We start from the raw sequence: 27,790 nt of genomic DNA on the forward strand, positions 1-27,790 counted from the left end.
AAAGCTGTACACCGACTACTCTAAAGTATATCAAAGTTAACTTTCCATACTTTTGTTCTTGAAAATATACCATAAATTGTTGAGTGGTGCACTCACTGCCTCAAGTTAGAAACAAAATGTATTTTTTTTACCAATGGAGTCGCTTTCCTCCAGTGTTTCAAAAAGGCGCTGCGAGAGGTCGATCACTGAGTTGATGTTGCCAAAGAGGCCATCGTAGTCCACGTTCTTCACCTTGAAACACAAAAGACAGAACTTCAGGTCCATCCATTTAGGGGCGGCGTGGCTCAGACGGTAGGGCGGCCGTGCCAGGAACTTGAGGGGTTCCAGATTCGATTCTAGCTTCCGCCATCCTGGTCACGGCTGTTGTGTCCTTGGGCAAGACACTTCTCCCACCTTGCTCCCAGCTGTGGCTACAAATGTAGCTTACCACCACCAAGTGTGAATGTGGAGTGAATGAATGATGGGTTGTCAGTTTTCTGTGAAGCGCTTTGAGTGTCTAGAAAAGTGCTACATCAATGTAATCTATTATTACGCTAACGAGGTCTAGATTGACACTTCTCCTCACCTCCTTCCTCTGCAGAGGGTCAATAATCTCCACCACACACATCTGCAGGTCTTTAATGTAGTCCCTCTCCGTCTGCAGCAGCTCCTCGATGACCTTGGACCTCTTCTCCAGCATTCTCAGCTCGGGGTCCTCGGCGCCGGCAACGGCCGCCGAGTCGCCGGCCGAGGCGGGCTCCGAAGGTTTGGGCTGCGTCGACAGCTGTGTCATCTCTGTGAAAAAATAAAAGGAACATTTATTCTTCAGGTTGAGGAGAAAATCGCTGGTTTCCACGTAAAAAAGGCCACTCAGGAAAATGTTCCAGCCCTCATTTGCATCCCATTAGTCCTCCTCCCCTTGTCCGCCTGTTTGATCAATGTGTCTGCTATCAATCTCACAGGGCCTGATCTCTCTGGGGGGTGCTGTGGTCCTGAGGGAGAGCACAGTTTATGCGCCACTGCTTCTTATGAATGGACCCAAAAGTGGAATGGATTCAGGTTCTTTGTGACTGGAACAAAGAGACGCAAGAAGGTAGGAGAGATGGGAGTACTACAGTGTTGCAACCAACTATGGATTTAGTTGTGGAAGCTCAGTCTTCTCCCCCTGAACCACTACACTCCTACTCAATGTTATTTAAATCCTAAATACACCACATAGCAGTACTGGTATTCAAGGGGAACTGCACTATTCACAATCATTATGAGAGACAAGAACACACGTTTGTTTGTTAGGATTCTAAAGCTGATAAAAATACGCTTAGACCATTAACCATCAAGGCGACCACCTTAACTTTGAACACACTGATCACATGAGCATAGTTAATCAACAGCCATACATGTCACACTAAGGGTGGCCGTATGACCAATGCCAACACTGTCATAAACATGTGCCATATAGTGAAACCATACTAAACAACAATGAAAAACACATTTTGGGAGAATATTTGCACCGAAACACAACACTACAGAACAAATTCCCAGAATTTCCTGCAGCACCAACTCTTCTGGTATGCTACACTATAAACAAATGCAATTGGTGGATCTACACCTAACATCCACTGTAATGATACCAAGTACAATAGCGTATCTAGTCGATACTACTCTGATTACATCGATATTTTATAGCATCACAAAATGTTATTTCGTTTAAAAAAAATAAAAATATTATATTTATAAACTCAGGAAATATGTCCCTGTACACATGAGGACTTTGAATATGACCAATGTATGATCCTGTAACTACTTGGTATCGGATTGATACCCAAATTTGTGGTATCATCCAAAACTAATGTAAAGTATCAAACAACAGAAGAATAAGTGAATATTACATTTTAACAGAAGTGTAGATAGAACATGTTAAAAGAGAAAGTAAGCAGATATTAACAGTAAATGAACAAGTAGATTAATCATTAATTTTCTACCACTTGTCCTTAATAATTTTGACAAAATAATAGAATGATAAATGACACAATATGTCAGACTAATTAGGAGTCTTTGTTTGTTCACTTACTACTAAAAGACAAGTTGTCTAGTATGTTCACTATTTAAATTAAGGACTAAATTGCAATAAGAAACATATGTTTAATGTGCCGTAAGATTTTTGGTTAAAATAAAGCCAATAATGCAATTTTTTGTGGTCCCCTTTATTTGGAAAAGTACCGAAAAGTGCCAAAATATTTTGGTACCGGTACCAAAATATTGGTATCAGGACAACACTATAACAGACACATTCATAACAATATGTAATATGTACAATATTTACTGTATTTTGGTCATTTTATGCACTGCTGAGACTTCTTTCCTCAGCGCATTTATTTCCTTTTCCGTAACAGCACACTTCTTACTTACGGCAACAAATGTGTGTCCCTACTTCTGGAAACACGTGCGGGTCATAATAATGGCAGACTTGGTAACAGACAACGATGACAACTATTTTTGGACAAATGAGAATTCACCACCATATCTTTTTGAAGCTGAATATACAGAGGATGAACTGCTGGTTATACAAGCGAGCACGAACAGACGGTGAAACGTTGGAGCAGACGGGGTACACTCTGGACAAGTCGCCACCTCATCGCAGGGCCAACACAGATAGACAGACAAAATTCACACTCACATTCACACACAAGGCCCAATTTAGTGTTACCAATTAACCTATTGCAGGTTCCAGGTGCATGTCGTTGGAGGTGGGAGGAAGCCGGATTACCCGGATTACCCGGAGAAAACCCACGCAGTCACGGGGAGAACATGCAAACTCTGCACAGAAAGATCCCGAGCCCGGGATTGAACGGGTCACGGAACGTAAATTAAGTATTGTTGGCGGTTTTTGGATGCATTTTCAAAATGATTAAGAGGCAGAACGGATTGTTCCCATTAGCTGCGTTGCTAACCACCGAGGGAAAATTAGAATGCAAAACAACAACAACTTTTGTCTTGTTGTCTCTCATAAGGATTGTAAACGATAGGCAAAATATACTAAAAAAAGAGGAATTTCCCTTAAAACCCCACAAGTCATATCGACTTTCGATTTCTCACACACACACACAAACACCCACTGTAACTTTAGGGTGTTGAACTGAATTACTTCCAAATTTGGTGCATACTTTTAGGGGACTAAAATAAAAGCACATGTGGAAAAAATATGAGCAAGATTGGTAGAAAAAACGGCCACCATCAACCAAGACTTTGCAGTTTGGCAATTAATTAGCCAAAATTCCTAAAATTAAAAAGCACACAAAAACGCAAAAGATGGACGGAAAAATTTAATTTTGTGTTATTTTAATTATAAAAACACCACAATGTGGCACTGTGATTAATTCCTATAAGTCAGATTTCATTGAAAAACAAGGTCATGAGCAAGCAAAACCACTGCAGGGTGAGACTTTGCAACTAATAGTCTGTAAGTCATTGAGTGTTCGTTTAATAACTGTGGGGCGCCACAAATGTCACCCCTCTTAGGGCATGATATGATGTGTGTAAAAATTTAAATTGTGTGTACTATGAGATATGTAATTGTGTACTGTGATATACTAAGACTGCGTGTGCAATTGAAAAGTGGTGCAGACCATCCTTATTAAATGAGGATTTTGCGTGCAAATGGGGCTTTTACCACAGAGACTCATTTACTGCACATTCGTGTAATCATGCTCCTATTTGTGTGTGATGTGTTGAACCAGCAGCACACATCTATAATCTGTAATATATTTTCTGAATCACAATCTAGCCAACAGAAACATATCCACACTGACACTTAAATCTGTGGGCAAAAATGTGGATCACATCACCACATTTGTGCGTCTGAAACTAGAACGCAAAAAAATGCGTACTGAAAGACGTCTTTTCATGTAAGAGATATAGTATATATTAATATACTTGCTAAATTCAAAAAAACGAACGCCACCAAAACGCATCAATTGAACTCACTGACTGTAAAATTATAAAAGGAAATTGTCGAATATTTTTTATTTCTGACTGTTCAAAATGTTGACACACACACACACACACACACACACACACACACACACACACACACACACACACACACACACACACACACACACACACACACACACACACACACACACACACACACACACACACACACACACACACACACACACACACACACACAAGATTATTGTCTGAGTATCTGTAAGCCTTTAAATACCAATGACTCCTGGAGGATCACGGCCAAAATCTGAAAAATAATAATTTCCTTTCAAATGCATTGACGGCAGGATTCACACAGTGCTGTTTGTTGGCAGATAAGTGACATCACCATGACAGATGCTAATGCTAATGAAGTTAACTCTGCTAATCCTCGTCTTGAAACTCCCCCTCCCCTCCAGAGCAGGAACTGCAGCATCGACCATGTTTTTTTTATTTTTTTTTATTTTTTAGAAAGGATAGAAGAAAGGGATACACTATGCTCATCTACAACTGATAATATATGTTATATTCTCTGAATGTTCTGAACTCCTGTTTCCCTGCCATATTGAGCATCCTCAGAGGGGTATAAAGAGTAGGAGTGTCCAAAATGTGGCCTGGCCCCCAGCTCGTTTTTTATTGGCTCACGTTCTACAGTGTAATTAAACAATACATCTTAAAAAAATTAAAAACAGCAAACATTTAAATATAGTTGAACTGATCAGTTGAACACTGACAATACTACGCTACAGTATAACCACCTACAGTGTAACACAAAGCTGACATGCAGATGTTTTTTTAATTTAAATACAGTGTATCTAACTATTGAGCATATTGATGTTGGACTGGATTTTTACAAAATTAAAAATAATAAATTTTCCGTAGTATACTTCTATAAAAGGTTGTTTTGAACCAGCACCTCAGTAGTGCACCAAGCAAAATTCCACAAAATATGTGAACTAAATTCCATTTGGTTTGTATTTTTACGTATTTATTTTCATTTTTTAACACTTTGTTTTAGTCCTTTTTTAATCACTGGATACACTATTTATTTGTTGCTGCACATTATTTGACACTTAAACACAGTAATTACTAAGGTACCTCTAAATCACTTTAAAAATGCATAAATCAATACTTCATTTACGTTCCGTTACCTGTATAATAACCAAGCTGTAGCAACATTGTTATTGTAAGAGTGAACACTGAGGAACTTTTTTTCTAGGGTAGTAACACATTGCCATACTACGGTATTAACTGTAAAAACTGGCTACGGCAAGAGATGAGCTCACTTCTATGTCAGCACGAAACAAGTTTGAGTTTGTAATGCACAACACTGCGATACTACACTAATTTGTACTGGCTGAAAAACGTGGACAATCATATTTTAGTATCTGTAAAATATTAACCCACATTTCATGTTATGTTTGTACACAGCTAGCCAAACAGCGTATGGCTGGGCACGTTTCTTGTTGATTTTGGATAAGCAATCCATTTTTGTCCAAATAGCTTGGCTCCAATTTCCATATTTATAGCGTCAAAATCGCTTTCATCCCCCTTCTCCCGGCTTCCGTCTGCTCCAATGTTTCGCTCAATCTTCGTGCTTGCTTATATAAGCAGGAGTATAATTTAGCTTCAAAAGTAAAAGGTTGTGAATCCTCTTTTTGTTGTCTTCAATGTTTGTTTCCAAGTCTGCCATGATGAACACACATTGTCGGACGTGCGCTGCTATGGAGACAGAAATAAATGCGGAAGAAATCAGTCCCGTAAATGATTACAATTATCAAAATACAGTAAATACTGTACATATTACATAGAGTTATGATCGTGTCTGTTACTACATTATATAAAGACTTGCAGTGTGTATATAAACAATGCTGGATAGTTTTGAAGTTGTTTTAGAGGGCTTTGAAGGCTACAATAGTGACTCCCATTAGCCGCATCTTTCAAACGTTTAATTATCTTTAAAATCGTACAAAAAAGATGTGTATTCTTGTCTCTCATAATTGATTGTAAACAATAGGCAAAATTACCCCAAAAAATGTTAGTTCTCCTTTGGGCTTGTTTAAATGAATACCAATAATGCAACTACTACCATGACCATGTACTTGTGGTTCAATGTGAGCGTTAATCAAACCAAATGTTTATTTATTTGGTGACAAATGGGCACAATAGTCAAAGTCTGATCCCTTAAGCCACCTGCCTTTTGTCTACTTCCCGTCCTGACCTCTTCTGTCTCACTCCACCTTCACGTGATTTAGCTAAAGCTCAGCTCAGAGAAGCTTTTCTCGCGTCCTTCGGCTGGGGCTCTGTGGCCAAGCCCCGCCGTGTCGTCCCACTCATGAGAAACTAATGTATAAGTTGGACAACACAGCACAAAAGAGTGGGAAAACAAAAGGCTTTAATTGGAATTGATCCCCGCACCAAACCAGTTCCCACGTTTGATGGCCGCATCACGCGCTCCACTTCACGTGTTTAAAACTGCACCGCGGCCAACATGTCAAAGCGCCTGAGCGTGTTTTGACCCACTTTACATCAAGTACCACTTTTATTTGTTCTACCAAGTGGAACCTAAAAGGCCGGACGCACACATTTGCATTTACACAATCTATTCATTTACAGTAAAAGTAGGACACGGCCCAAAAATACACAAACTGACTTCTTATAGATCACAACTATGACCTAAAACCTAAATAGCGACTTAGGACCTAACAATTACCTGTACAATGTTTTAAGATAAGGTGTCTCTTGGCTAATTGTTGTGCTTTAAAGAAGAACTGCACTTTTTTGGGAATTTTGTCTATGATGCACAATCTTTATGAGACAAGCACACGGTTTTTTTATGCATTCTAAACCATAAATAAACGTTAGCAAGAGGTGGCTAACAATGCAGGTAATGAGGATTTGATCATCCATAAACGTCCATAAACGTTTCATATACATGCTGTATGTTTATGTAATGTAACAGGCACATTCATAATACCATGTAGTATTTACCGTAATTTGGTCTTTTTAAAGTATTAGTAGAGTGGAAAAACATGTTGCCTCTATATTGAAGCTATTATAATATATATCTTTGATTGATTGATTGAAACTTTTATTAGTAGATTGCACAGTACAGTACATATTAAAGTTAAAGTACCAATGATTGTCACACACACACACACACACACACTAGGTGTGGCGAAATTATTCTCTGCATTTGACCCATCACCCTTAATCACCCCCTGGGAGGTGAGGGGAGCAGTGAGCAGCAGCGGTGGCCGCGCCCAGGAATCATTTTTGGTGATTTAACCCCCACTTCCAACACTTGATGCTGAGTGCCAAGCAGGGAGGTAATGGGTCCCATTTTTATAGTCTTTGGTATGACTCGGCCGGGGTTTGAACTCACGACCTACCGATCTCAGGGCGGACACTCTAACCACTAGGCCAGTGTTTTTCAACCTTTTTTGAGCCAAGGCACATTTTTTGCGTTGAAAAAATGCGGAGGCACACCACCAGCAGAAATCATTCAAAAACGAAACTCAGTTGACAGTAAAAAGTCATTGTCACAATTGTTGGATATGACTTTAAAGCATAACCAAGCATGCATCACTATAGCTCTTGTCTAAAAGTAGGTGTACTGTCACCACCTGGCACATCACACCCTGACTTATTTGGACTTGTTTGCTGTTTTCCTGTGTAGTGTTTTACTTCTTGTCTTGTGCTCCTATTTTGGTGGCTTTTTCTCTTTTTTTTTGGTATTTTCCTGTAGCAGTTTCATGTCTTCCTTTGAGCGAGATTTCCCGCATCTACTTTGTTTTAGAAATCAAGAATATTTCAGTTGTTTTTATCCTTCTTTGTGGGGACATTGTTGATTGTCATGTCATGTTCGGATGTACTTTGTCTTTGCTCCACAGTAAGTCTTTGCTGTCGTCCAGCATTCTGTTTTTGTTTACTTTGTAGCCAGTTCATTTTTATTTTCGCTCTGCATAGCCTTCCCTAAGCTTCAATGCCTTTTCTCAGGGGCACTCACCTTTTGTTTATTTTCCGTTTAAGCATTAGACACCTTTTTACCTGCACACTGCCTCCCGCTGTTTCCCACATCTATAAAGCAATTAGCTACCTGCTGCCACCTATTGATATGGAAGAGTATTACACGGTTACTCAGCTCTAGACAGCACCGACACTCAACAACAACACATCATTTGCAGATTATAATTACTTGTTTGCAAAAAATATTTTTAACCCAAATAGGTGAAATTAGATGATCTCCCACGGCACACCAGACTGTATCTCACGGCACACCGCGGCACAGTGGTTGAAAAACACTGCACTAGGCCACTGAGTAGGTATATGACGTAGCGGTAGGAACCACAGATCCCTTCATCGCCAACATCAATGCAAATCATGCAGACTTTGTGAGAGCCAATGATTACTTTGGGAAAAATTGTAATCCCAAACTTTATATTTTTGATCCTGAATGTAAGGAGGGTGAGCTACAGGTTTAAGGAGCTCTGATCCAGCTTTAGCGAAACACTTTGCATCATGTAGCAGTATTTCTAAATACTGAACAAAAGATACAAACTACAAACATAACAAAACGATAGCTTACTGTACAATGTCTGCTCTCACTGCGATGACGACTGATAGGATGTCCATATCTTCCTGTTTATATAAAGCATTAATCATGACGCACACAAAGGGTTGACAAGGAAAAGTCTCCCTGCAGACACGGTCTCCATCCCCGGGTATAAATTGGATGTCACAGATGAACAACTTCTATATTCATGGCTAAATCCTTCTAATATCCAGATGAGAGGGATGATTTATAATCTAGAATAGCTTTTACGAGCCGAGACACAACGATGCGGGCGCAGCAGGACATCGCGGCCAGCTCACAGTACAGCAGCAAAGGGCTACTTCGCTGTGTGCTATCAATCTGCTGCTAAAAACAGTTTGTCTGCATTAGCATCTATAATAACAACATCGCTAATATTTGGTTAATATTCAGGTCACGATATGTGTATAGAGTGTTGTTGGCAGGGTTTGGATGGTTATTTAGAGGGTTTAATGGATGAAAGAGAGAGCCCCATTGACTACATTGTTAGCTGACTTTTTATATATCTATTTATTTACGACTTGGAATGCATAAAAAAAGTAAAAGTGTTTATGTCTTGTATAAGGATTGTGAAGGATGCAAACAGCACATTTTTGCGTATTTCCTGTATGACTGATCTCATAATATGGTTAGAGTGCAGAAGTGTTACTCCAGTAACGTCAATCTAAGGAAATTACCGAAGACGTTCGGAGCGGAATATTCAAAACGGCTGACTAAAATTTGTGATGTTCAAACAGTATTTTCACATACTTTGCGGATTGTAAATACAATTGGATATGGTTTAATGAATACAATGAAACACAATTAAGCATATAAAGTCAACTTGTTTTTCCCACTCTACTGGTACTTTAAGCATTCCCGAATCATTTTGGTGGCGCATTAGTTTCACAGAGCGCATCACAACAATCGCTAATGTCATCAACAAAACAAACTACCACTAATCATGGCAGACTTTATGAAAGCCAACGGCGACTACTTTGGGACAAATGATGATCCAAAATATTGTATTTTTGAGCCTGAATATAAGGAGGATGAGCTGCAAGTTTTAGAATCTGGATGATAAGCAGATCCAGCTTTAGAGAAACATTAAGCATCATGTTACAGTATTGCTAAGTGCTAAACAAGCAAACATTGACTTGGTGTACAATGTCCACTCTCACTGGCATTTCTGATGGGATGTTTATAAGATTTATAATCTAGCACATACTTTTACCAACTGAGAGGCGATGCTGCAGCTCACTATGTCATTAGCTTCAGTAGCTACCTCTATGATAAAGGCGCCGTGTTACAAAATGTAGTCCCTCTACGCTAGCTTTTACAATAACAATGCCGCTAACATTTGGTCAATATGCATAGAGAGAATTGATGACTCCCATTCACTACATTGTTAGCCACCTCTTTCTAGCGTTTACACAATTTTGTATTACACAGGTCAGGGCTATTGAACTACATAATGAAGAGGGCCGCAGTTTTTAAGAGCCCAAAGGCTCAGGGGCCATCGAAATGTGGATATATCTTTAGAAAGTGCTTCCGCGGGTTATATTTCTTCTTTGAGAGTGCGTTTACTTAATTGCAAAGTAAACACATCGGCTTTCACACTGCATTGTCAATAACTTCATTATTCTGCCCTCGCTAATCGTTTCTAGCGTGTGCAGCTAGTTAACAGCATGAAGAAAAAGTTATTGATGTTCCTTCTTTTTAATAATCTTCCTCCCTTATTTTTTCTCTTTCCACTTATTCCTTCATTCAGGTTTGTAAGACTGAAAATATAAACATAAAATACACATTACAGAAGTATAACGTCCACTGTGTACTTTACATAAATAATGTCCATTGTGTATTTTACATAAATAAAATAGAAGGTTTAGTGTAAATATATTTACACGATAAACTACAAATGTTTACAGATACAGTATAGAAATTAGATAACATTCACACAACAAACATTGTATGTGACTCATCACTATTAGCGTTGTCGCCCTCTACTGGTCAAATTTAATACTACTTTTATCAAACGAGGTTTGATCGTTACTCTGACAAAAAACAACAGACCACGAATACAAACGACATCACTAGGTGAACAATTTCAATACAAAACAAACTAAATATCTTTATACACCAATTATATCTACTTACAAATGTTTGACCTAGTTTAGTGATGAAGCTTAGACGCAGGGATTTCTACCACCGTTGCTGCTTGTCCGCCGCTTAAAAGGTCCTCCAGAAAACAATAACTCTAGCACTTACCGTACTCGGGGTAGAACATTCATAATTTGTTGTTCAGTCGCTGATAAAAGTCACATTTCTGCAATTTATTTAGATTTTTTTTCCAGGGCTGAATGACTAGTCTCCTTCTACTCACCCCACTGCTGCTTCACTGTGACACATATGCCTTGCTGTTGCCCTCTGCGGGATGGCGGTAGTACTGCATACATGAGCAACTCTCGTTTTAATTGTTTCATCAATTCTATTTGGGTGATGTTTGGTGGGCCAAATGAAAGGCTTTGGCGGGCCGAAAGGCAAAATTCCAAAAAAAAGTCCAGTTTCAGGCAAAAACTTGAGGTACAAACATCCCTTCCATTAGTTGGCCCAAAACATCTAGATTTACTCACAAGCATTAGTAATTAACGTACGGCGAAAGTTTGACATAACTTTGTTTTCCAACCATGGAATTGAAGAAAATTAGTGTAAAGGTCAGGGCTGAGAAAAAAGAAACGAATGATAGTCATTGAATTAGAAAAATAAGTAATCAAAAACATGACCAAGAAATTAGAGCATTTCACTGTTAGCATTTCACTGTTAGTCTGCCCTATATTGAAGTAGAATAGACTTAGACTTAAAATGAGTCTAATGTCAGCCATAAACGGTAAAATATCAAACGGACAGACATTTTTATCCAGGAAAACATGGAAAAAATGCTGATGGTGTGTTTGACGGCGAAGCAGCAGGAAGGAGATACTGTAAAAGTCTGCTCTCCAAGGTAAATGCTGTACATTATTATTACATTACTTATAAAACTACAGTTGTGACTAGTACATTTAATTATTTTTTTTTATACAATATCCCTTATCTAAAAGTTAGTTTTTCTTTTTAAAAAAAAGGCATGTTACGAGGCAAACACTAATTAAATGTAATTTAAAATTATTTTCGATTGGACGTTCGATTTGAGTGTTGAGCCCCGTCACAGAAACAATCACGATATGACCAATGATAAACCGTGGTAAAATTCCCAATGGTAAGTATTCCCATTTCAAAATGTAATTATCTGAAAACCGTGATTGATTACCGCACTTTGATAACCTCACTGTGACTCTGGTCATTTCCTGGAGAAGCAGCTAGCGCTCTAATCGCCAGCTCGCACAAAGGCTGACATGAATACAAGACACGAGGTATTTCCTCATTACAAAGGTTATTCCACTTAACTTGTATAAACACATTGCTGTCAGAGCAACTAAACCAGGGGTGTCCAAACTTTTTCATACAGCAACATTTAAGGATGTTGGGGCCACTTTGATACATTTTGTACATTAAAGATAGTAAAACCAATAACATGTAGGTCAATCAATATATGCTGAACTACCTAAAAAAAACATCTACATATTTATTTTTTCATAAGTAACGGAGGATATTAGTGTAATACCTAATTTAACCTCCTTGAGATACAGTTGTTCCTTGTCACAGCGCGCTTCCAAGTTTGAGGTTTCACTTCTTAGTTTTTAGATTATTTTGTTAAGTATATGGCCTAAATTAAGCATTTTCAGGCAAGAAAATGGATAAATAAACTGAAAATATCAAGGCAACAGTAGTATGTATTGGCCACTAAATGAGACCAAACCAATAAGCGCACGCTGTTCAATATTGTAGCCACTGGTTGTTTTAGCCTCATGCAGCATTATTCTATTGGATTAAACGAGTGTAAAGGTGACAAGAGGTCTCTCATGATGTAAAAACTGTATTAAGAAGTGTTTTTATTAAATATTGAATTAATTCCTACTTCACAAAATTAGTTTACGATAGCTAAAACCAATTAACAAGGGTTTACTCAATTTAGTTAAAGTACCAATGATTGTCACACACACACTAGGTGTGGTGAAATTTGTCCTCTGCATTTGACCCATCCCCTTGTTTACACCCTGGGAGGTGAGGGGAGCAGTGGGCAGCAGCAGTGGCCGCACCCGGGAATCATTTTTGGGATTTAACCCCCAATTCCAACCCTTGATGCTGAGTGCCAAGCAGGGAGGTAATGGGTCCCATTTGTATAGTCTTTGGTATGACTCGGCCGGGGTTTGAACTCACAACCTAACAATCTCAGGGCGGACACTCTAACCACAAGGCCACTTCTTACTATTATTTTTTCCTAATTATTCTTAATCCACTAAAACCTTTAGCACAATTGAAAACCTCATCATAACAGGACGCACTCTTCGATTTAATAATGTTTACCTTATTTTTCGGACTATAAGTCGCAGTTTTTTTCATAGTTTGGCCGGGGGTGCGACTTATACTCAGGAGCGACTTATGTGAGAAATTATTAACACATTACCGTAAAATATCAAATAATAATATTTAGCTCATTCACGTAAGAGACTAGACGTATAAGATTTCCTGGGATTTAGCGATTAGGAGTGACAGATTGTTTGGTAAACGTATAGCATGTTCTATATGTTATAGTTATTTGAATGACTCTTACCATATGTTACGTTAAAATACCAGGCACGTTCTCAGTTGGTTATTTATGCGTCATATAACGTACACTTATTCAGCCTGTTGTTCACTATTCTTTATGTATTTTAAATTGCCTTTCAAATGTCTATTCTTGGTGTTGGGTTTTATCAAATACATTTCCCCCAAAAATGCGACTTATACTCCAGTGCGACTTATATATGTTTTTTTCCTTCTTTATTATGCATTTTCGGCAGGTGAGCCTTATACTCCGGTGCGACTTATACTCCGAAAAATGCGGTACATTGACGTGTTTATTTACAAAATTGTCGTACATTGCGCCGGTCAGAGCTGTGTTGGTGTCTGTCTTAGAGATTGCTTTGCGGGATCAGAAACTCTTTCATGTGTCCAAACTCTCACAGTCTCGCTATATAGCTTCGGGTTTCGAGGCAACCGCTTTGAGCTAGCATTTTAGATAATTAGCCTCCAGCATGCGACCCCTTCAGTTTGAGGATTTTATCAGCGAAAGGGGCTTTGTCTCGCGGCAAGTCTGTAATTGTGATGACACCACAACTTAACTGACATTAAAGCGAAGAAGTAGGCAGTACCGGGACACAGGCCAACGAAGGATCGCCTCACACTGAGTTTGTGCTAACGCTAGCGGTGGCTACGTGAAGCCACTGCTCTTTTATCGCTCAGAAACTCCAACGGTGTTCAACAATGCCACAAATATTCCCAGATACAAGGTAAAATTATTTTAATTGTCTTTTTTGGGGGGTTTTAAAGCGCACAAACAAGACATGTGTGTGTTGACATTTAAGCTTACTGTAACATTGTTTTTTTTGATAAAAAAGATTGTTGAGCCATTACCCCTAATATTTATAAACATTATTGTCATCAAAGTGTGCAGTTTTTTTGACTAATATAGGGCTAGAACCAATTATTTATGTTCGCATTGATTCTTATGGGAAACGCTACTTCATTAAACTAACTCTTCGGTATATGAACCATGTTCAAGAACCAATTAAGATCGTGAATCGAGGTTCCACTTACAGTAAGATGCACATTTTATAGGTTACATTTTTGGGGGGTATTTGATCCGGTTCCAATTATTTTTGTGTAATGATCTAATCTGGTATATATTTGTCAATAGAATGTGTTGAGGGCCAATAAAAAACAAGCTGCGGGCTGCAAATGGCCCCTGGGCTGCACTTTGGACACTCTTAAACGAAGCTATTCACCTGTGCACATTGGGCCTACAGGCTTTGCTCTCTCAGGATAGAGATCCATTGCAAGTCAGACTATTTGTATAAAGAACTGTATTCTACTGAGAACTGTTTCTAATGTGGTCAACAAGTAGACAGACGATTAGAAGTTAGAACCAGGTTCCTACCAACATGGTCTTCAAGCACCACGCTTCATCATGTTTCATTAAAACTAATTCAGGCACTACTTCCTCAACATCCCCTTGACAGAAAGGGAACCCACACAGGACAGATTTGAGTATGTGCAAGCTAAGATTTCAAAATCAACACAACTTTCTGTTCAAGTCAAGCAAGCAGAAGTAGAAGTAGTAAGGAGATGATGACGAGCAGGCTTCACCCACCTGTTGCAAACAACAATCCCTCAATTCAGGCACTAATTCCTCAACATCCACTTGACAGAAGGAAAACCACAAAGGACATATTTTAGTGTGTGCAAGGTAAGAATTCAAAATCAACACAATTTTCTGTGCAAGTAAAGTAAGCAGAAGTAGAAGTAGTAAGGAGATGATGATGATCAGGCTTCACCCACCTGTTGCAAACAACCCCTCCTCCTCCTCTCTTTCGTACGCCACGGTTCAAACAGCAGCAGCCAATCTAAGATAGTCCATTGTCAACATGAAGTTCGGCTCTCGACTGCTCGTCCCATTCCTGCGCTCCAATTACCATGAGAAAGGATGGGAACCCACCATGATTACACACACAAGCGCACACACCAGACTGGACGACGACCACTGTGGCGGACCATAAAAGCTGGAGCTGGAATAATTTACAACTTTTTTCTGTGATGTTTGTTCAAAAACAAAGCATGCTATAAGAGTATTTAAAAGCTGAATTTACTCAATAGTTTAGTAATGTGTATGCTAAACTAAATTAAACAGTGTGCAGTGGATCTAATCCAGTCCAGGTCTTCCATGTCTCCGTTTTGTGTTTTTAACAGATACCAGACTGTGGTCCACTTATGCTAGTCTAACCATAAATGCACCAGTGATACATTGAATTTGGGATTATGAACATGAAGCTATACCCTTGCACAATTCTACATGTCAAAAAAGGGTCAGGGGTCAGGAAGACGCAGAGTTTATTTAAAAAACACACCACTATTTGTTTTTGCTGTTTTTAGAAAAAAAAGTCGGGCCAACAACTGTGAATCAAAAGTCAAACTCAGGGTCAGCGTTAATCGGCCAGCGCTTGGGCTCTGAAGTTCACAGGAGAATGGGCTGTCGCCCCGGCAACCACAACAGAAAGGGGGCCCCACCCCCTCTTCTCCTGTGGAGCCAAGTTTTTTTGGAGAGCACGAAGGTAGCAGCTTTTTCTTCCAACAATCACAACGCTTTTCAGATTGGGGCATGAAGTTACATGATAGAAGCTTGATGGAAACTTGAGCAAATGTCTGCGAGTTCTGACTTGTTATCCATCTTCGAATGAAAGGAATATGTGACGCTACTAACGCACAAAATAAACACAGTCACCGCATGCAGTGCAGACATTAGCAAAGACATGCACCTGGGGATAAACTGAGTGGCAAGATTAAATTGGACCTAGTGTGTGAATGTTGTCTGTCTATCTGTGTTGGCCCTGTGATGAGGTGGGGACTTGTCCAGGGTGGGTGTACCCCGCCTTCCGCCTGAGTGCAGCTTGGATACGCGCCAGCCCTCCCCCCGCAACCCCAAAAGGGACAAGCGGTAGAAAATGGCTGGATAGGTGTCACAATATGCCGTAATCACGAATTGGTCCATTTTGGGTACACAGCGGGGGAACATTAATCCCTTTGGATTTTGTGTAAACAGCTTTAAAGGACCCATAGCGTTGGGATGACCAAATTTTTGCTCCTGAAAATGTGGCAGTCATTTCCCATGATATCAATTAGTTTTTGATTAATCAGTAGATAACTATTTGGAACGCCCCCTTACACCGCCAGGCTCAATATGAGGCCCCCTTTTTGTATGATGTCATCTTCAGAGCTGAAGCCTATTTCCTTGCATAGACAGTATGGATACAGGCATGTAGAAATATCATTTTCATCACTTAATTGCATATTTTTGTCACCCATATGTCTTTCTTTTGTCATGCATTCTGATACGTAAAATACAGCAAATAAGAGGTGGCTTACAATGCAGCTAATGGGAATACACTATTCTGCCCATAAAGCACTCTAAAAAACCTTCCAAAAACAATACTCAATTTAGTACTTCTTGTGATTTAAATATTAACAAACTATAAGTTAATTCAGTTCGAGATTATAAATCATGCCTCTCACTTGTATAGCAGAACGTTGTTGCCATGAACCAAGAAGTTGGTCAATTTTGACATCCAACTTATACTTGGAGATGGCGAGAATAACACGAAAGGTGGTTGTTCGCTGCACCTTTTTTTTTTAACCCGTGTGAGTATTATGATTACTCATCTAAACAGGAAGATATAAACATTCCAGCAGTCAGGATCCTAGTGAGAGCAGACATTGTACAGTAAGTGATTGTTTTACTATGTTCCTAATTTGCATGATACTTTAAGGTTTCACTCTCGCTGGATCTGTTTAGCACACAGCTTCTAAAACCTGTAGCTCCTTCTCCTTATATTCAGGCTTAAAAATATAAGGTTCTGGATCATCATTTGTCCCAAAGTAGTTTGTTTTCACTCATCAAGTCTGCCATGAGTAGTAGTGTTGTTGTTGTTGAAGGGAAAAGCGAACGTTATGGGCCCTTTCATGATTTATGAAAAAACTGACAACTGTCAAAACAATAAATAAAGTAAGAATTACAGGTACAATAAAGTCTATATCCCTGTTGCTTTTAGATGAAAGGTGGGGTAAACCCTAGGCTGGTCGCCAACCAATCACATTTATGGACAATTTAGAGTCTCCAATTAGCCGAACTTGAATGTTTTTGGTGTGAGGATGCTGGAGTCCGCAGAAAAAAGCCACACACTTACATGGAGAACATGCAAACTTTTTTTTACACATTGTTCAAAAATGACTGTTAAAACTATGGCAAGCAATTATCAAAGAGCAACAGTAAAACACCCTAAAATCTAAAGTAGTTTATCACAGTAGTAAATGCAGTGGATTCCTGCAAACTAAGAAACAGTAGATAACCTAAATGACTATGGTTATAATACGTTGAAAATGCATGACTTTACTGTGAAAATAATGAAAATTTGTACAATGCATTTGCAAATACTGAAGTGTCACAAGCATGCAAATTTACGGTATTATGTCTAAATTAAAGATTTTGCAGATGGTACATTTACATTTACAGCATACCTTAATTGTTTAAGGGGTTGAAACTGGTTGCAAGCAGCTATTTAACAGATACGGAGCATTTAAGGCTCATTTGAAATAACTCACTTGAAGGAACATGTTGCGGAAGGCCATGTTGTGAGTTGTCCAGTGAAAGGTTGTACAAATATTTGTAAGTTAAAGACCTCAAGTACTGCTCACATGTCTCGGAAACACAGGCATTTTGTAGATAGTAGTATTGGCGAGAGGGCCGCTCAGTGACACAGTGGTTAACGTTCGTGCCTAACAGTGAGGAGGTCCTGGGTTCGATTACCGGGCTAGGGGTCTTTCTGTGTGGAGTTTTCATGTTCTCCCTGTGACTGTGTGGGTTCTCTCCAGGTACTCGGGTTCTCTCCAGGTACTCTGGTTCTCCTCCCGCCTCCAAAGACATGCACCTGGGGGTAGTCTGATTGGAAACACTAAAATTGGCCCCATTTTGTTTTACGGTAAATTCCGGGAAACCACAGCTGGCAGTATTTAACCGTAAATTCTATAGGGATTTTTGTAAAAAGATTAACAATATATCAGTTTTTTTCATAGTAATTTACAGTTATCAATTGTAAAATTTACAGATTCGACATACCGCAAATGTCGAATACATTGTGACTGTATTTTTTACGGTAAATTCCTGGCAACCACAGCTGCCGGTATTTTAGCGTAAATTGTGCAGATTTCTTTTTACAGCAGAGACTTTTATTGTCATCGCACATTAAAAACAACCGAATTGCAGAATACTCCACACAGAGATGCCATATGGCGGCGATTCAAACTCTCAATCTTAGGACAATCTTAGGTCCTATCCATTTGTTTTTGTCCGTTGATGTATTTCACAAGGAAGGCTTGTGAATGCCAAATATTCCAAAACAGGATTTTCAAACTGTTTTGCACCGAAAAATTAGATTGTGAATACATCTACCGTTACACCACAATTAGTTGTGTGTTTAAAAAGAAGGGTTAGGGGTCAGCAACTTTTCATGCACTCATTAGAACTAGTAGTCTGTGGTCTAACGAACTTGGACAAAGTGGTGGGCTCATTCGGTGACATTCCATATGCTGCTTATCTCTTCAGGGTCAAATGTTAGAGGGTCACATTCCAGCTTGTGGCAGAATCACAGGTCACCTCAATGTGCCATCGCTGGCAAACAAAAGCAGCTGCTGCAGCGTTTTTTCCTCATGAGACTATGCGACTGCAAACTAATTAACTGAGGTGCTTGTCTTCACTCAGGAATAATTCACTAATTTCGCTTCAGATCTTTTACAAACGGTTGTTTGGGGAGGCCGTCAGTTTTGCATATGAGGAGTGGGTCTACAGAAGGCTCGTCTTTTGAGTATCTACCGGGTGATTTGTAATACTATAGAAGCTACTGCTTGAATGGGAAAGTACTATTTCTGTACAACCTGAGAACTGCTTTGACAAATCTGTTGTCATGTAAATTTTTGATGAAATACAAGGACTTTAACCCAACATCGAATAATTGTATTATTCTATACCGGGGGGTTTCAAAGTTTGCGGCGGAGCTAAGCTAAAATAAAGACAAATCTATTATTCAAATCTGCAACAACCCAGTACACAGGGAGCACATGCTGAGGAACATGCTTTATCGGTATAATGCAGTATCATACTTCAAACTCCGCTTCGAAAAGCTGTGCACTACAAAACATGCTCATTGTAGCCATTAATCCTAACTTGATTAAAATTAAAATCAGTACAAATACTTTTATTAATTTTTGTTTTGTAGGTTATAGTTTTTTATATAGTGTGTTCTGAGGTAATGTTGCCAATCATTTAGAATGTATTAGTATTTAATCAGTTTATTTAATTAATGTTTTAAGTATCACATGGTTCTAGATGGTCAAAAAATAGTTTAAAGATTTTTTTTTTTTTTAAGTTTAATTTCTGTTACAGACTAAAAAGCAATGTTACTATAAAAAGCAATGTTACTATAATTATTGTATGTTGTGTGAGTCAAAATTACACATACTACATATAGAGGTGTTGATAAATTACTAACAAATTTTGCCTAAGCCATTAAATGTGGGCATGGTATGGTGCCAAATATTACTCCGATGATTCGCCACTAAAACACGAAACATTAATAACTCGGCTCCACAAATTTAGATCTTGATCGTATTTGGTAGAAATGATGATTATGACACGCTGAAGTGCCCAATGGGTCAGTACCTGTTCCTACCTACTTGTAGTGGGCGAAAACTGCCCCACTCCATTACCAATCTCACTGTCATTTCTGCACTTTTGGTGATCAGAGACAGATACTAAACTGATGGGTGATGATAAATGGCAAAAAATGTTTTGCACATGACAGTTCAGATCTTGAACCTAATTGCTACAAATGATGACAGTTTGAAGTGCCATCAATCCAACCATTTTCTACTGCTTGTCTCTCTAAAGGTCTCGGGGTTGCTGGAGCCAATCACAGCTGCAGTCGCCAGTGGCTTTATTTCATGTTATCTTATTTACTAGTGACCGAGCAGCTGGGCAAGCCCCACTTGAGATATAAAGGGGTTAATACACTATAGCCTGAGGCAGATTTTAAGATTTTAAATCGACATCAGGGTGAGGCTAGAAAACCAAAACCAAAAGCTAAGCTGCGCAAAATAATAACATACTTCAAATCATATTGCCAGTTTGTGAATCGAAACTGCATTGAGAAATGCGCTATGACTCATGCGGACTTTGGACTGACAAGACTCAATTTGGTTGATAAAAACCTTAGAGCAACACCAACACGTGAAACATTGTCAGAAAATTGGCTGTCTTAAATCAACCCCCACCACCTCCGTGCAGCCCACCACCAGTGGCGGTGACTGTTCAAGGATTAGAGAGGACAACACAGCATATGCTGCTAAATCATGCAACAACAAACCCGGGGCCACAATGAAAACAACAGGGAGCTAGTAGTGTTGTACAAAAAAAAACCTGATATCCATTTATCGGCTGAACACGCACACTAGTCTCTGAGTTAAAATGTAAGAATAGTGAAAAGCAGTTGCAACAAAACATGGTGATTTGCACAATTTTGTGTCATCCAGTGTGAAAATACCAATGCTGTTGGTAGCTCGCGAGATGTGCTGACCAGCACCATGCTATGTATCAAGTCAATAAATCAAACCTGAACCTTGAACTGAAACAGTACCATACATTCCAAATAAACAGTTCATGCCAGCCACACATTTTTACATACACAAATCAGTCGGATTCCTGCTATAATTTTCCTACACTTCTCTGTATCATCCCAGTTTACGTGCATTACTGTAGTTCTAAATGCTGTGGGCCTCTGAAACTCTACGGAGGCAATTTGGGTAATTTCAGCTCGTGTCGCTGCTCTAGCTAAAAATTGCCGGTAGAAGCCAGCTGGTCATATTGATAACAGCTTTTTACAGCTCTTATATTTGAATGTGTGTATAAATAATGTTTGCTTTGGCTTTTTGGATTATGGTACTCCTTAGAAGCATAGCAAAAAGTTGCCTGACTGACCTGTGGTGTCTACAAAATGCCACCTTAAACCAGGCTGCAAAAGTATCGAAGTGTATCTTATGGAATTGACTTTATTCATTCATATACAGTACAGGCCAAAAGTTTGAACACAACTTCTCATTCAATGTGTTTTCTTTATTTTCATGACTATTTACATTGTAGATTGTCACTGAAAGCATCAAAACTATGAATGAACACATGTGGAATTATGGAGTACAAGAAAAGAACAAGAACAGGTGAAATAACTGAAGACATGTTTTATATTCTAGCTTCTTCAAAAAAGCCACCCTTTGCTCTTATGACTTTTTCGCACACTCTTGGCATTCTCTTGATGAGCTTCAGGAGGTAGTCACCTGAAATGGTTTTCACTCCACAGGCGTGCTTGAAGCTCATCGAGAGAATGCCAAGAGTGTGCAAAGCAGTAACCAGAGCAAAGGGTGGCTATTTTGAAGAAACTAAAATATAAAACATGCTTTCAGTTATTTCACCTTTTTTGTTAAGTACATAACTCCACATGTGTTCATTCATAGTTTTGATGCCTTCAGTGACAATCTACAATGTAAATAGTCATGAAAATAAAGAAAACGAATTGAATGAGGACAAGGTGTGTCCAAACTTTTGGCCTGTACATACACACACACATATATATATATATATATATATATATATATATATATATATATATATATATATATATATATATATATATATATATATATATATATATATATATATGTGTGTATATAAGTGTATATATATATGTGTATGTATATATATATGTGTGTATATAAGTGTATATATATATATGTGTATGTATATATATGTATATGTGTATGTATATATATATATATATATATATATATATATGTATATACATATATACACACACATATATATATATATACATATATATATATATACACACATATATATATATATACACACACATATATACATTATATATATATATATATATATATACATGCACATATATATACATACACATATATATATATGTATATATATATATATATATATATATATATATATATATATATATATATATATATATATATATATATATATATATATATATATATATATGTATATATATATATACACATATATACATATATACATTATATATATATATATATATATACACACACACACACACACACGACATACATGACAACATGACAAATGTCTGTCAAACGTTTGCAACACTTGTATAAATGCTAGCTTTAGAACAATATTAAATGGCAGCATGTCTTTGGCAATTTATTGAACCACACTTCCTATGAGCGCGCACTATTTTGCACTGTTTTGTTTGCACTGACCTGGCTTGTTCACCAAACGCAAAGTGAGTGTGGACTCTCGAGTAGTTGTGTTTCTAGTGGGCGTGCAGGGTTGCTGTATTATTCATGCACATTTGGTAAACCGGCTCCTCGCTGTCGATTGGCTCATCTTCTTCCAAAGGTTTAAACTAAAATATTCCCTCATTTGGTGCGGTGGCATTTGGTTTTGTGATCATTTTGTCCATGTTAGCTGCTGCATGCTCATTTTGTCCATGTTAGCTGCTGCATGCTAACTAGTTGCACTGTGTGATGCTAGGTGAATTAAACCCCTTCTTTTCATTCCGCAATGATACAAAGACGAAAAGCTCTTGAAACATGCACTTGGCAATTTATCGATACTGGAAAACTTACCGACTTAATTTTCATTTATCGCCGGTTCATTTTCATTTATCACCGGTTAATTTTCATTTATTGCCTGTTAATTGACTGTTAACTGAAATATCGGTGCAGGCCTACCTACATGTGTGTACCATTAAGGGTGTTCCGATGCATTTTAAAATATAATTTCCCACTGTTTATATTTGTGCACTTAAACATAGTGAAAGATTGCTCTGCAAACTGTGGTGACCTCTAACATGTACTTTTATTCAACCCAGGATGACTGCAGACAGGAGGTCAAAATGCATTAAAAAAGAAAAGCTCCGCTATCCGCTTAATGCCAGCAAAAGGCACTTTAAACCCAATAAGCATCGTAACGAGGCGCTCTAATGTTTTTAGCCGTGCAATCAAACACAAACTCCTGACAGAGCTGAAACGCCCTAACAAGCTTAAGGGATGACAAGCCGTATGCGTGCATGTGTGTTTTGAAAAATGGCGTCACTTCTTAAATAAGCCCCTATGGGCCCCAGCCCACACACACACTCCGGTCAGTATAAGGAATCAGGACAGTGCTCGCCGGTGCCTGGCACCAGACAGACCCCCACTATCCACTCACCATGCTGACGCGAGGGATTAATACCCGGACTCATGAAAGGAGTTGGCCAGAGACGCCGCAATGGACTGTGTGTGCGGCCGTGCACGTGTGTCTAGGTGACTGGGGGAGGGGTCTTGGGGGGCGCCACCTGCTTCTTCTCAGACACAGTGAACTCAATAAAGCCCGAGGAAGGCTCTCTTTCTCTCTCTTGTTACAATTACTCAAACTTTGCTTACCAGTATTAGAAAGGGAATTTGAGATTTATGCTAAACTCAACGGACTAGTTGTGGGTGAAGATTGCTCCAGCAACATGGCAATCAGCTTGAGGGACAATGACAACAAAAACCAAGAAGACACAAAACTAGTTCTACAGGTTCATAGACAGAAAAGGAAATAGTTGACCTTTCTGTGCGATGCACACAAAAACACACACACACTGTTATGAAGACATCCTGAGATAGAAAAAGACTAGTCAGCATTTGAAGCCCCCAAAGCATTGATTGGAGTTCACGTGATAAGATAAAGGAGTTCACTTCTCCACCCGAAATGATCTGTGAATGACCATTTAAGGTATACTGTATCTCCCCTTTTGTGATGGGTTTAATCATGTTGGAGCGCCATCTGTTAAATCTACATCATAAGTTAAAACGGAGTACAGAAACAAGCCAAAGTCCTTGTTGTCAAAGACAACAAGGAAATGGACAAAAAGACTGAAAATGATATCATCTCAAAAACAAGGACATTAAAGACACAACTCACAAAGACTCAATGCATCTTTGAAGTCAACAATAACAACTGTATAATTGTAACACATGCCAATTTTTAACAATAACACATTACATTCATTGGCTATCACCAATAAGTTATTACGTTATGTATATCCAGGGATTAATTATGAAGTGTAGAATTAAGTCCAAATTCCTATAGTCTCAATGTGCTTGCTCTTTATTTGTTTATTAATATTCATTTTTATACCATCCTTTCTTTCACACAGCTGTGAACGTAATTCAAATATGTAAAAGTTATGGTGTGAATTAATTATTAGTAAGACCTGGAGAAGGGGTAGGACTAAATACAAGCTTAGCTTCTTCCTACTCCTTTTTGATTATGTTAAGTTGCGCAAAAATAACCATGTGATGTTCCTTTAGGCTACTTTTGATTAGTTTATAGTTAATCAATTGAATTGTGACATAGTTTAAGAATGTTAAGGAGTGTGGGTGGGAATTCCCTTCGTACACAACGTCAACGCAAGGCTTAGCCTTCCCAAAATGGCTAAAAGTCACAAATGCCATCAAGTCATATTTAAAACAGATGCATTACTGTATGTTATCTCCAGTAAAAGCTATTTTCTGTTTTGAAGGAACTACAACAAAAACACAAGTCCAAAGATCCTCTCTATATGACAGGAGCGCTCTGGTGGTTCTAAGGAAGAACAGCAAAATTGCTAGTGAAAAATCCTCTATATGATAGGAGCATGCTTCTATTTTGAGAGACCTACTGTGAAAACAGCAGGGAAAATACTTTATATGACAGAAGCATTATGCGTTTTTTAGGGACCTGCTGCAAAAACTTAAAATTTAAAATGAACTGATGGACAAGTATGATGTTATTTACGAGACGAGTTGAACATTGCTCACTCTTTTGAAACAACACAGAGTACATCCTCTCACTGTTTACCTTGGTTGTGCTTCCTGTTAGTGGCGAAGGGTGACGTTCGCAGCGAGCTGGGGGCCGTCTTCCTGTAAAAGCTGTTGCGATCCAGGGAGCCCACATAAACAGGCTTACGACCACGCTTTGGACCAGCAGCACCGGTACTTGACTCGTATCCTTTTTCCTGCTCTTCGCTGCGATGATAAACGCCGGGATCCTCAAAAGAATGCCCACGCGCCAGTTTATGGTTTTGCTGCTCGACCCATTCCTCACAGTGCGTCTTGCGCTCTTTTTTGGGGTGCTCCACATAATCGACAGATACTGAACGCAAGTCTCGATATCTGTCTCTGGATCTGCGATGGGAACGTTCTTCGTCTCTGGATTCGTAAGGGTCAGTTTCCGCACGTTCGTTCTTGGAGAGTTCACGGCGGTCATAGTGCTCCTTTGCTCTATGTTCGTCCCTCCTCTTGTAGTCTTGATGTTCATCTCTCCAGTCGTCATCCTTGTATCTGTAATAGCGGTCCCTCTCTTTAGAACCACTGCGTTTGTCCAATTCGGAGTCATACCTTTCTCTACGTCTAGTGCTGTAATTTTCTTCACCTCTTCGATTATAAACTTCCTTATCTTTGTAATAATGTTCTCTGCGGTCACTCTCATAGTAGGACTTACGCTCCTTATATCGATCGTCCTCTCCTCTATGTTGGTAATAGTCTTTTTCCTTATAGCGATGACCCTCTTTAGAGTCATAATAGTCTTGGGAATAATAACGATCTCTATCACGTGGATCCTCTCGGCGGTCCTCCTGATAGCAGTAGTCGTCGTATTCGCTGTTGTACCGGTCACGTTCTTTGAGGTCATGACTGCGATGTCTCCGTTCTTCATAATATTCGTCGTCGTTGTAGCGGCCGGGCTGTCTTCTGTCGTACTTATGATCATACTCCTCATATTCCCTGTGACCCCTGCGGTCGTAATCGTCAGTGGTACGTTCTCTGATCTTATTGTCTCTTCTTCTGTCCTTATCCAGTGTGCCATAGCGTTCTTGACTCCTGTTATCCTTTTCTTGTGTTGGTTGGACATAGTCCTGGTCGCAATTCTCTGGGCCTTGGTAGAAGCAATGTTTGCCTTTCCATTCTGATACCCTTACATCTAAATGACCATCCTCTGATCCTGGGTGGTAGTAAACATTCTGTCCTTGAATCCTCTTTTGCTTTTCATCATAGTCCCAGCTTGCTTGGTCGCCCTGTCCAGCCTGGCCTTGGTGATTCCACTGCACAGGCCACAGATGTGGCACGGCGCCCCCTACAGCTGCCACTGGACCTCTCTGAACAGGTATCATCCCGGCATGAATTGGCATCGGGCAACCTGGAATTGGTGCCATCATGGCTTGCTGTGGAAGGCCGGGAGGAACAGGAATTACGCCATAGCCGGGATATACAACCTGTTGCTGCTGAAGCTGGTGGAGTTGCTGTAAATGTTGAAGATGAGCTACCCTCTCCCTCTCCTTAGCCCATCCGGCGTCCCCCAGCTCCTCCACACTCTTCCCCCTTTTCACTGGGGCCTGAGGAGCATAATTCCAGTCCACAGGAGCAAACATAACAGGGTTACCGTAAACCACCGGACTCTTCATGCTGATGTGTCTTCAATGAGGCTTATTCCTTTTCTCTAAATTCCGGCATTCCATTACAAAGCGCCGGGGGAGACTCCACCTGTCAGGCATGTTGTGAGTGAGTGTCTCCCACTTGTAGTCTCTCTTGTCTCCTCTCTACGGCCTCAGCGGGACTGTCTTGCCCGGGCGCCTCCCAGCTCTCAGTGTAACTGAATCATCCCCTCCCCGCTGTCATCTCAGCGAATTGTTGCAGGGAGAGAGGTGGAGTTAACGAAGGAGGGGCCTCCTTGGGTTAATGATTCAGCACAGTCACATGGGTGGAGGATTTGCCCCTTAGCCACTCCCCTTGTTACAATTGGCTACTAGACTGTTTGCAGGAAAACACTGCCTGGCGGGGAAAGTATTAAATGGAAAATGGAGACAAATTCCACAATATTTTTACTACCTCAAACAATTCTATATCCTTCACTCCATCCTGTTTTCTTTGTTGTGCAATTTCCAGGTCACCAGGTCACTAATCCTGGTTGTAGTAGCTTTGCTGCTGATGCTGCTCTGACTATTCCGAAGACCAGATTTAGCTGTACACTACAACTAAGAGAGACATTGATATTTTGACAGTTTTAACTTGATTTCAAAGTAAGGAACTAGAAGAGGACTATATTTAGAGAAATGGGATTTTATAGACCAGCAGCCTGAAAGAGTAGAAACAGGAGTGCACAATGAGCTATTGTTGAAGACTGTCCTCACTCTCAAAAGCGACCTCAAACTTTCAGTGTGAGAAAAAAACTGAGGCCTATTCATAAAGCAAGGGTATTATACATGCCTCCCCCCTTGCGCTCTCTAACGCAACTCTAGATGAAAGAGGCAGCTACTACAGAAACAGGTTTAAAGGACTCACACACAAATAGACAGGATACACTGGAGGCGCACCAGTGGGACAAGAACAGTGTCAATTAACCTGCAATTTTAAAAAATCGGAGCAGTAATAAGAAACTGCCACTGG

General features: G+C 39.4%; 1 protein-coding gene across 3 annotated transcripts in view; it reads right to left on the reverse strand.

Moving 5' to 3' along the window:
- dnmbp (dynamin binding protein) overlaps window positions 1-27,790 on the reverse strand; it is a 92,084-nt gene that overhangs the window by 18,539 nt on the left and 45,755 nt on the right. For 2 of the 3 annotated variants that reach the window (XM_061966688.2, XM_061966689.2), the window contains exons 5-6: window positions 566-774; window positions 132-231 (exon numbers count right to left, since the gene is read on the reverse strand). In XM_061966688.2, the coding sequence (XP_061822672.2) occupies window positions 132-231; window positions 566-774 (309 nt within the window). Of the gene's footprint in view, window positions 1-131; window positions 232-565; window positions 775-25,208; window positions 27,054-27,790 lie in introns of those variants that run through there. The other variant, XM_061966691.2, reaches the window with a different exon arrangement.

Source organism: Nerophis lumbriciformis, linkage group LG11 (genome assembly GCF_033978685.3).
Source record: "Nerophis lumbriciformis linkage group LG11, RoL_Nlum_v2.1, whole genome shotgun sequence".
NCBI classification, from domain to species: domain Eukaryota; kingdom Metazoa; phylum Chordata; class Actinopteri; order Syngnathiformes; family Syngnathidae; genus Nerophis; species Nerophis lumbriciformis.